This window comes from Gigantopelta aegis, chromosome 1, assembly GCF_016097555.1.
Source record: "Gigantopelta aegis isolate Gae_Host chromosome 1, Gae_host_genome, whole genome shotgun sequence".
Classification (NCBI taxonomy): Eukaryota; Metazoa; Mollusca; class Gastropoda; order Neomphalida; family Peltospiridae; genus Gigantopelta; species Gigantopelta aegis.
Genome location: NC_054699.1, coordinates 4,263,833 through 4,276,130, shown reverse-complemented (window position 1 = coordinate 4,276,130; position 12,298 = coordinate 4,263,833). Strand labels below are relative to the sequence as shown.

At 40.7% G+C, this 12,298-nt stretch overlaps 1 protein-coding gene across 1 annotated transcript; it reads left to right on the top strand.

The window, feature by feature from the left end:
• The first annotated feature begins 1,150 nt into the window (after positions 1-1,150).
• Positions 1,151-12,022, top strand: LOC121368616 (multiple epidermal growth factor-like domains protein 10). The gene is made up of 11 exons (XM_041493358.1): positions 1,151-1,229; positions 1,592-1,888; positions 3,070-3,273; positions 4,859-4,996; positions 5,785-5,916; positions 6,399-6,539; positions 8,013-8,147; positions 8,617-8,754; positions 9,060-9,194; positions 11,087-11,224; positions 11,880-12,022. Exons 1-11 carry the CDS (start codon positions 1,151-1,153, stop codon positions 12,020-12,022), a joined length of 1,680 nt encoding a protein of 559 aa, XP_041349292.1.
• Positions 12,023-12,298: the final 276 nt, after the last annotated feature.

Here is a 12,298-nt window from a genome sequence, read left to right as displayed (position 1 = left end):
GCGGAAATCTTTGCCAACTTTTTGGTTGTCGGGAATTGCAAGAAAATACATAGCTTGGTCTCTGTAATGAGAGCGTTTTTATGTCCAAATGTCCGTCTAGCTCTCTTACAATCAGAGTACTCGGGCTAGTGCTGCATATGCTACAAGGATAAACCGACTGTGGTGGGGTCACAAAATTCTAAAAATGGCAATTTGAGTTTGTCGAAGGAAAATGAGCCGAGCTTCATTTCAAATAATAATTTAAATATCGACCAATTACACTTCGCCTTTTATAGTGTTATTCGGGAGCAAATTCTAAAAATTCCGGGCGAGACTATTTATGCAATAGGTGAACTTGTTTGGTCTATTTCAACATTAAAAAACAGGGGGAAAAGTGCAGTAATAAACTCTGGATTGTATACTAGTATAAACAGATTTTATGGTTAAACCATCAAGGGTCTTTTTTTCGTTTTGAAACGATTTTTTTTATAAAAGTTTATATTAAAATTAGTTTCTGGCATACTTCGTAATTCACCCGAATCATTTCGTATACCCTAAACATAATCCCGAATGTTTTCAAATTCTTTCAAATCACTGGCATGATTCTGCAAGTAAGGTTTTGATTGGTTTTGATAGTAATTAACCAGTGGAGCTAACAGGGGCGTAGCGTGATCTGGACCTGGGGGGGGGGGGGGGGGGGTCGAATATGAACCAAGTGGACCCTTTTTCTATTGTTTTTGCACCACCAGAAACTCCATATGCATAAACCTGTATGTTTTATTTCTGAAAGCGGACTATTTGCTTCAGCGGGGGGGGGGGGGGGGGGGGGGGGGGGGGGTCATCCGAACCTACCCCCTGGCTAATTTTAATTAGATTGAGAAGGGCACTTCAAAACGGGAACGGAACCCTGTAGTTCCTGTGACTCCTCTCTATATCCGCCAATGTGTTTCTGGATCTAGTTTTTAAGACATATATCTGAATTTATTAGTGTGCCGCCTTTGGACAGCTATTTGAAGGAAACTTCATTTGTATACGTTTTACTTACTGTTCCTCTGGACCACTCGGTCAGTAAAAGATCACATGAGATATGCCAATAATTATTGTGCTTCTTAGTTCTATTGTCTACTATTCGATTTTATTATTCCAGAACTTTCACAGTGCCACTGCCAAAATGACTGTTCCGCGAATTTCACCTGCACGACTGGAGATTGTAAACCCGGATGGTCGGGGGTCACGTGTCAAAGACGTACGTATTTTCCTCCATAGTTACAGGGTCCAACGGATTACTAGATCCGACTGAAACGAACTGAAAAAAGAATGTCAGCCTACATGCCTTAATCAAAATAAAAATAAGTTAAAATAGCCAGTAGCTGAAAGTCAAAATACCCAGTATTTTGTTTTAGATATGTATAGAATTTCAGTGAAAGTTGTTCAATAGCGAATTTAAAGAACATTATATTACTAGCCAAAGACTAAATGTTGTTGCCACTTTGTATAAATATTAGCAGTTGGTTAATTTAGCAATGAACAGGTTGAACCCTACTTATCGTAAATCTATTGCATTGCCAGTCTTTAACAAAGTACTCATATGTTTCATACCATTTTATTACAGAGAACATAGCGAGAGGCAGACCGGCACAACAAAGTACCACACTGGATGACTCGACCATGTGTCCGGACTACAACTGGGCGGTGTGCGGACTGAAATCAGCCGACCTGGCGGTAGATGGCGACACGTGGGCGGACCACGCCTTCAACTACTGGAAGGGCAGCTGTTCTCACACGAACGTCACGGACAACGTGACGGCGTGGTGGCGAGTGGACCTGGGGTCCGTGCACCGGGTGACGCGGGTCGGGATCTACAGACCCACCAACTGGAGAGTCAAGGAGAGGACGAGCTCCTCCGTCTGTGAGTATACACTCGTCGTCGTCGTCGTTGTCATCCTCTTCTTCTTCCTTCTCCTTCTTCTTCTTCTTTGTTGTCGTCGTCTTCTTGGACTTCTTTTCTTCTTCTTCTGCTCTGTCGTCTTCTTCTTCTTGGTTTTCTTTTTTCTTCTTTTTCTTCTTGGTTTTCTTCCTCGTCGTCTTCTTTTTCTTCTACTTCCTTCTTTTTTCTTCTTCTTCTTCTTCTTCTTCTTGTTCGTCGTCGTCGTCTTCTTCTTCTTGGACTTGTTTTCTTCTTCTCTTTCTTCTTCCTCTTCTTTATCTTCTTCTTCTTTATCTTCTTCTCTGTCGTCGTCTTCTTCTTCTCCTTGGTCTTCTTTTTTCTTCTTTTTCGTCTTCTTGGTCTTCTTGACCCCGGCCTCGGTTGCGTCGTGGCAGGCCATCGGTCTACAGGCTGGTAGGTACTGGGTTCGGATCCCAGTCGAGGCATGGGATTTTTAATCCAGATACCGACTCCAAACCCTGAGTTAGTGCTCCGCAAGGCTCAATGGGTAGGTGTAAACCACTTGCACCGACCAGTGATCCATAACTGGTTCAACAAAGGCCATGGTTTGTGCTATCTTGCCTGTGGGAAGCGCAAATAAAAGATCCCTTGCTGCCTGTCGTAAAAGAGTAGCCTATGTGGCGACAGCGGGTTTCCTCTCAAAATCTGCGTGGTCCTTAACCATATGTCTGACGCCATATAACCGTAAATAAAATGTGCTGAGTGCGTCGTTAAATAAAACATTTCTTTCTTTCTTTTTTTCTTGGTCTTCTTCTTCGTTGTCTTTTCTTTTTCTTCTTCTTCTCATTTTTCTTCTTCGTCTTTTTTTTCTGCCTTCTTATTATTATTTTACTTACTTCTTCTTCTCCCTTTTTCTTCGTTGTCTTCTTCTTCTTCTACTATACTTCTTCTACTTTTCCGTCTTTTTCTTTTCTTTTTTTGTCTTTTTTGTTTTCCCTTCTTCTTCTACTTCCTTCTTCTTCTCCCTTTTTCTTCTTCGTCTGCTTCCTTCTTGTTGTCCCTTTTTCTTCTTCTTCTTTTTCTTCTTTTTCTTCTTCTTCTTCTTCTTTTTTGTTTTGTTATTTTATTATTCTTCGTCGTTTTCTTCCTTAACGTCCAAGTTGTCCATCCTTGACCTACGTCTGTTAATTGTTTTCTTCCAGTTGATCATCGACTGCGAGGGTTCCAGGTGTTGGTGGACGGGCAGGTGTGCTATAACCACTCCGTCGGATTTAAGACGCCTCCCTATCACCTCATCACGTGCGCGCGGCCTCTGTACGGGTCAAAGGTTACGATCGTGCTGCCACCTGGGAGTCAGGGAGCCAGGGGCGAGTACCTCATCAGTCTCTGTGAGGTGCAGGTGTATGGTACGTAAATGAAGAACTGTGTTCGGAAAATATGGCATCTCATTTTATTTCATTTTATAATTATTATTTTTAAATGTTTTCTAGTTTTATAGAATGTACAAACATACTTAGCCTGCCATAACCCAACCTCGCAAAGAATACAACGTTGTAGAAGAATCTGTTATTCGTGAAATCTGTGTTTGATGAAGGGTCACACCATTAGGGCATTGTAGATTTCTTATGTAAGAAATATCCCGTGATCCAGTTGCATGGCATCGGCAATATGAATATCATTACGTTTTCGTTTACAGGTGAACCATTATCAAAGCTACAATTTTATATTGTGGTGCGCCCCCCCCCCCCCCCCCCCCCCACACACACACTCTCTCCTTTACACGTGCTATCGGGCAACAGGCATATAAAAGGTGAGGGGGGGGGTGATTGGGGTAAGTATGGCACTCATGCCCCTTCCCCGGCTACGCCAGTACATGCACCATAACTCTATTCCCTTGATGTGCATGAATGCGTGAAAAGTAGGTCGCGGTGACCTAGTTATGGTACGCGACACACCACCATCCCAAGTTGTATGTTTGATGATTCTATATGAATTAATAAGGAAGAAATGGCCCGGACAAGGATTTCCTTTAATGTGCTGTAATGCGTGAAAAGTAGGTCGCGGTGACCTAGTTATGGTACGCGACACACCACCATCCCAAGTTGTATGTTTGATGATTCTATATGAATTAATAAGGAAGAAATGGCCCGGACAAGGATTTCCTTTAATGTGCTGTAATGCGTGAAAAGTAGGTCGCGGTGACCTAGTTATGGTACGCGACACACCACCATCCCAAGTTGTATGTTTGATGATTCTATATGAATTAATAAGGAAGAAATGGTCCGGACAAGGATTTCCTTTAATGTGCTGTAATGCGTGAAAAGTAGGTCGCGGTGACCTAGTTATGGTGCACAACACACCGCCATCCTAAGTTGTACTAGCATGCAAAGTTTGATGTGAATTGATAAGGAAGATATGCTCCGGAAATGAAAACTTTACGGACGGACAACGTCATACCATAACAACATGACCTGTCAAAGAAGGGCGTATAAAATTAGTTCCTTGCTTTGTTTTCCCATTCTGGTATTTATGTCTTTACTCCCTGTTGATGGAGCCATTGGGCTGTTTCTCGTTCCAGCCAGTGCACCACGATTAGTATATCAAACGCCGTGGTTAATGTACTATCCTGTCTGTGAGATGGTACATATAAAAGATTCCTTGCTACTAACGGGGGAAATGTAGTGGGTTTCCTCTCTGAGATTTTACGTCAAAAGTACCAAGCCTTAGGGCTGAATTTACGAAGCCTGTTTTTTCTTAAACGCAGGTGTTTAAGCACTGTAAATGTCTGTAGTTACACGTGTGTAAGTATAAAAGAGGTGTTTAAGCACTGTAAATGTATGTAGTTACACGCGTGTAAGTATAAAACAGGCTTTGTAAATTTGGCCCCAAATGTTTGACATCCAATAGTCGACGATTAATAAATCAATGTGCTCTGGTGGTTTCGTTAAACAAAACAAACTTTAACTGTATGTGTTTTCTTTTTCCATCCAGAGTGTAGTGATTTTTGGTTTGGCGAGGAGTGTGACAAGCGGTGCAACTGTCGTGATCAGGCGGAAGTGTGCGACAAAGTTTCCGGAGCGTGTTCGGCGAGTGGCTGTAGAGGTCACTGGTCTGGTCCTGGGTGTCAAGGTAAAATAAATGAATGAATAAATAAATAAATAAATAAATAAATAAAAGGAACTATTCGTGTTTGCAATAAGATTATGCATACTATAAGTTTAGTAGTAACCAGCATTAGGTCCGAAGCACACCAATGCTGACCCTTTGATATTGCAATGACGTTAAATTATTTGACCAGTCATAACACTGCTGCCATAAAACGTTTAGCAGCTTTATACGCTCGAGAGGACTGTTTAGAGACAAGTGTTCACCTGAACACAAAATGGTGTTGGCGATATTCAGATTTTCCAAAATATCGTTGCTCCCTTTCCTTTCTTTTCTTTCGTTCCCACACCTTGTCTTCGTGATCTGACAGCGTCTTGTCGTTTACCTAATAAGACTAATTTTGCTGTCCATTTTCACATCCTAAAACTTGTCTCTAGAACTGCATCATTCCTGCCATTTCCCATCAGCGTTTGTTGTAAACCTAGTCTTACTATTTCGGAGTGTGTTCAGTGGTTACTTCTGATATAATTGTAAATTTAGGCTGCTGTCATACTCCACTATTACCAGCGATCGTTAGTGCCAACGGATATTTGGCAACTAACATTTGATTTCAGTTAGATCTGCTTCAGAGAGTCTTCACTGTTCAATGGTTACTTCTGGCATTGCAAACTTAGGCTCCTGTAACCACTTACTATACTTCCCTAACACCAACGATCGTTAGTTAGTGCCGTGTGTCAGACCAGCGGATATTAGATTTGATTTCGGTTAGATTGCAATGAGGCTTGACACTAACAAAGTTAGTTGTGTTTCAGACTGTACGAGGGAGGTGAAAGGAACAGAATGTATCACTGCGTGCGGTCAATGTCGGCCCGGGGACATGTGCACCTCCGGCGGGGGGTGTCCACACGGATGCCAGGATGGATGGGCGGGATCTGCCTGTACAGGTAAACTTTACTGAACATATAGTTGTTGGAAGATCAAAGCGACTGAGTAGGGTAGGGTAGGGCAGGCCCGTAGAAACCGGGGCAGGGAGGCAGAGGCACCCCCACTCGAGGACTAAAATGTACTCTGTTTTTCCTACTTGATATACATAAAGGTACAAATATGGCTGCCTCTCTCCCCCCGCCCCCTCCCCCCTTTTCCCCAACTAGTGCTGGGGCACTTTCTGGCGGACATGTTTCTGCTTGGTCAAAGTTATATTCCTCGTGAAATATTTTTCATTTGTCACTCGCTATTAAAGCTCGTGACTAAGTGAAAATTATTTCGCTCAGGACATAAATTCAAAAATGTTTAAATGGCTTGTAACACATTTATTATCCTCTATTTATGATATGGTATATCTGATGGTGCGGGTTTTTTTTTTTTGTGCGGGTTGTTTTTGTTTGTGCTGTTTATTACAATTTGAATCGTTTTGTTAACCAATCAGAGTGTGCAGATCGGAGGTTCGGCGCGGCGTGTAACCAGTTTTGCAACTGCCGCGACGCCGTGGAGGTCTGCGACAGAACCACGGGGCAGTGTCACGACAGCGGGTGTGCGGACGGGTGGACGGGCACAGACTGCATGTCTCGTAAGTATTAACTCATTGCAACTTTTCTTATATCTACTCACGGGCGGATCCTGAATTGTTTTGGGGGCTTGGGATTTTTTGTTTTGTTGTTGGGGGTTTTTCGGGGGGGTTAGTGTTTTGTGTTTTTGTTTGTTTGTGGGGGTTTTGTGGGGTTTATTTTTTGTGTGTTTTTGGGGGAGGTGGTGGGGTGCTACGAAAAAAAGGCATATGGATCAACTCAAAGGGCAATCCAATGAAAAAATATCAACAAAAATCAGACAGATAAAAAAGGCACTTGAATATATTTGAAGGGGGTCTCCTGGTCCCACTTGGATCCGCTTCCAATTTTACGGTGAGTATTCACCCTAAAATAACTGCCGCGTGTTTGGAGGGGGTGGGGAAGGGGCAGACTCAATGAATTTGGGCTCTTGTATATAAGACTTTCTCCAGCTAGATAAAAAGGGTATTTCTAGTCAGTATGGAATTAAAAAAAATATTTGTTGGCGGTTACGCCCTCGCCTCTGCCAGTAAGAGATCTGTTGTGGTCGATATGAGCCATGACACTTACCAAATAAGCAAACCTTATGAACTTACTGCTAAAGCAATATAATTATGTCCCCTGCTGGGCTCATCAATGTTCAAGGGCAATAACTGTCACAAATGGATAAATTCAATTGTTTTACAGTGTTATGGCCCTTGAACAAATTCCCATGAAGGAAGGAAGGAAGGAAATGACGCATTTAACACATTTTATTTACGTTTATATGGCGTTGGACATATGGTTAATTAACACATTTTATTTACGTTTATATGGCGTTGGACATATGGTTAATTAACACATTTTATTTACGTTTATATGGCGTTGGACATATGGTTAATTAACACATTTTATTTACGTTTATATGGCGTTGGACATATGGTTAATTAACACATTTTATTTACGTTTATATGGCGTCGGACATATGGTTAATTAACACATTTTATTTACGTTTATATGGCGTTGGACATATGGTTAATTAACACATTTTATTTACGTAGGACCACACAGATATTGAGGGAGGAAACCCTCTGTCGCCACTTCATGGGCTACTCTTTTCGATTAACAGCAAGGGATCTTTACTCAGTATATTATAATGAGGCATTGCTAAAAACAGAAGTCCGAAAAAACATACGTGGGACAGACGGACAGACAGAGAGATGGACGGACGGAGACCAAACCTATAGATAGTCCCTTCCGGAAGCAGACCCATCAGACATGAAATAACAATTACCGTGACTTCTGCTTCTCCGTGTAGTCGGTTCTGGGACAGCCCTTTGAAATGTTGGGAGTTTTTACTTCTTTTTCGTGGGTTGTTGTTGTGGGGGGTTTTGGGGGGAGGGGTTGGGGGAGGGAAGGAGGGAGGGGAGGAAAGAAGATAAAACAACATTAACTGAACACAATGTTTTGACTACAATTTCAAATGTTTGGTGTATTTTCTGTTCTTTTGTTTTCAGACTGTCCCAACGGAACATTCGGGTTCCAGTGTAAGGGCGTGTGCGGACGGTGTACCGGTGCGGACGTGTGTCATCGTGTGACTGGCGTCTGTCCGGCTGGCTGTCAGTACGGATGGACTGGGCTTACATGTAATGGTAAGTAAAACATTCACTAAAATCAGGGCAGTACCGTGTTCAAACTAAAGGAGGGGTGGCCGAAAAAAAAACATTACACGTGACATCAATAGAAGGTCCTTTCTCCAGGTACACAAAAATGGCATTTTTGGAACAAAGAGATCACTTAATTACTACTAGTATACACTAATGTACTGCTACTGCTACTGCTACTACTGCTACTGCTACTACTACTACTACTACTACTCCGATTACTATGAGTACTACTAATATTACTACTACTACTCATATTACTACGTGTACTACTAGTATTACTACTACTACTACTACTACTACTACTCCGATTACTACTAGTACTACTAGTACTACTACTACTACTGCTGCTGCTGCTGCTGCTGCTGCTGCTGCTGCTACTACTACTACTACTATTACTATTACTACTATTACTATGTCTGCAATTTAACAACAAAGGCTAAACTATTGATTTCAGAGTGTAATGACTTCCACTTTGGACCTGACTGTAGTAAGAAGTGTGAGTGTAGGGATACACAGGAAGTGTGTGACAAGGCAGATGGTCACTGCTCTAGTGGATGTAAGGACGGCTACTCTGGAAGAGACTGTCAAACAGGTTTGACGTTAATACTTAAAAAGTATACTAAACACAAAACCTCTAGGAAATACATATTTGTGACCAGTATAAATGCAGAAGAAAAGGAAATTTTATTATTCATTTGGCCAAAAATAAATGATGCTGTAATGTGATGAATGCAATCGTATAGTGTTATCCTAACTCTGTAGCCATTGTAAGATGTTTTCAGTTAAAAAAAACCCAAACATTTAACGATTAAACTTATTTTGTTACTACATTTTGTCATTATCATTATATACATACAAACATATGTAGATATAGATACATTTATACATACATTGTAGCCTGCAGTGATGGCCTGTTCGGATCTGGCTGTACTCAGCACTGTGGTTATTGTGTTGGAGGCGCCGTCTGCTTCAGATACAACGGGACTTGCCCTGGAGGATGTCTGGCGAGAAGAAAAGAACCATTTTGTCGAGGTACGACGTTGTTTTAATTATGTAGACTTCAATTAGCGTGCCTTCTTTTGACCAAACCAAATAGAAAAATGTAGGTGTTTATGTAAAAACATACGTCACTACAAACATAGTTGAACATAATGTTTATCTTAACATTGGTGAGGCATATTCACATGTATCTCTTCAATAAACCCTTATTTCATACACCAAATACAGTTACACTAACTGCTATTTAATAGAATCAAACTATTTGTAAACAAAAACAAAAAAAAAAAAAAACCCCACCAACATAAAGATGAAGGTGAAGGTTGACCTTCTACGTAATTTCACCACCGATGTAAAGGGAATTATGATCCTTGTTTATTTGCCTGACTATACAATTGTTTCAGTTGGTTTTCCAATGGCTGACCATGGTATTGATATAAAACAAGATCGGACGATCCCTTCTTCATCTTCTTCTTCTTCTTCTTCTTCTTTCAATGGCTGACCATGGTATTGATATAAAACAAGATCGGACGATCCCTTCTTCTTCTTCATCTTCTTCTTCTTTCAGGCTATAGTTGGTCATACTTTATTTTGTATATTTGGAGTCCTGTTGTGTTGGTAAATATCGCTGTCTGGATAGCCTTCTTTGATAAATTCAAAGACTAGCAGCCAGTGTATATATACATATATACACCTTGCACCATTTGGGCTGTACTTGGTGGATCTATTCTATCAGTGTTACAAAAATTCAAACAGTGGAATAAATGACCAAACAATTATAGAAACAAAGGCATAATAATAAACGTGGTCGTAGGACGTTAGGGACAGGGGGTCTGTGCCCCCACCACACACACACACACACACACACACACACACACACACACACACACGCACGTACGCACGCACGCACGCACACACACTTATACTTTGAGGCCAGAAACATAAATGTGTTGGTGTGTTGGTGATCCCTCCCATCATATATTTGTTATACGTGCCAATTGTGTATGTGTTAGGAAGGCTAGTGGAGACTAATGTACCCACCCGACTCCCATCCTGTAGTGTCGTAAAATATAGATATTTGAGGAATAATGAAAATCAGGAAAAACTTCATAGGGAAACATCTTTCATTAAAATGATTGGGGCAAACATTAAAGGGACATTCTCGAGTTTGCCGCATTGTAAGATGTTTCCGACTTATAAAATATTTCTACGATTAAACTTACATATTAAATATATTTTTTGCTTAGAATATCAGTGTTTGTATATTCAATGTGTTTCTGGTCGTCTTAATATTTGTAAGAAGCCCAAACTGGATATTGTCTTCAAATAATTTCGTACGTATGAAATATTTTTTTTTTAGGAAATAAAATAAAATTAAACCTAGTACAAATATTAGAACGATTAGAAACACGTTTAATATACAGCCACTAATATTTTATGCAGAAAAATATAGTTGTTATGTAATTACAATCGTTAAAAACTCTCTGTTAGTCCATAACATCTAAAACATTGCAGCAAACTCAGGAATGCCCCTTTAAGTAGCCATACACACGCACACGCACACACAAACACAAACACACACATGTGCGCATACACACACAATCACACACACAATCACACGTGCAGTGCACACACACATACACACACACAATCACACACAAACACCATACGCCTGCATACACACAATCACACATACAAACACACACACAATCATACATACACACATAATCACATACACAATCACACGCACATACACATACACACACACACAAACAAACGCACACACACACACACACACACACACACACACACACACCTATCCCTTCCATATGAAGTAGCTTCCATGCGCACATATACATAATATCGATTTTAAAAAGTAAGCATATTTTTCGTCGGTAAAATTGTGTTTGATTTACTGTTAATTACAGAATGTATTGATGGCTACTTTGGCGAGTCCTGTGACCGGATGTGCGGCCATTGTAAAGACAGCGCGCGTTGCGACGGAAGGACAGGCGACTGTCCGTTCGGGTGTCTTCCCGGATGGAGAGGAAAGCGTTGTTTAACGGGTAGGTAAATAATGCATTTATAATTATTTAATACACTGGATCAGTTAACACATTTTCTTCTGCTTTTCATGTTGTTTGTATTTGTTAGAGGAGTTTGAGTGACTGCACTGGCTTAACTGAGGGGAGTGGTGTGTTGGAACCATACCCTTTCCCCAAGCAAACTTTCTTCACTACTTTTTATATTTTCATGTGGTCCCATAGATACTGTGATTGCCATCTCCACCCCTCAATGTGCGTGTCACCCTAATATAAAATCATGTGTGTGCCAGTGATTATTTTGGGTGTGCTTTGGGGACTGTTTGTTTTTTACCTATAATATAGTGTTCTCTAATATGCAACCAAGGTGTGTTACTGAAGTAGATTAGAACCAGAGTCGCACAGCAGTTTAAAATATTAACGGTTTTCCACGACTGGTATATCATAGGCCGTAGTACGTGCAGTTCTGTCTTTAGGAAAGTGCGTATAAAAGATCCCTTGCTAATAATGGGGCATATGTAGTGTCAAAATTACTAAATATCTGACATCAAATAGCCGATAAACAATTCAATCAATGTGCTTTAGCGGTGTCGTTACACAAAACCAAACTCTTCTATATATATACATTTTCATCATTATGGCAAAGTGCCAACGTGTACCTTTAATTGTTTGTTTACAGTTTGTGAGTTGGGTTTCTATGGAGACGAGTGCTCCGTGAGTTGCGGACACTGCGCCTACATGCCCTGCAGTCCGGACACGGGTCGGTGTGTGAGGGGGTGCCAGGTGGGCTACACTGGATACCACTGCACGGAATGTGAGTAGCCGATACCGTGCACGCTGTAGTCCTTAACCTACACTGAGTAACACAAGAAACGCAAACAGTGATTTAAGATTGCTTTAATTTATATAAAATTATTCACTTTGTTATTCATGATTTGTTGTGTCTATTAAAATTGTCAATGTCCTGTGAACATGTTATGCTAATTTTGACAATTCCTTTACGGAATTAATTATATCGTGAAAAAAATATATAATACATGTATATTAAAATATGTTTCTTTCTCTTGTTTAATATCAGGCGCGGATCCAGGATTTTTT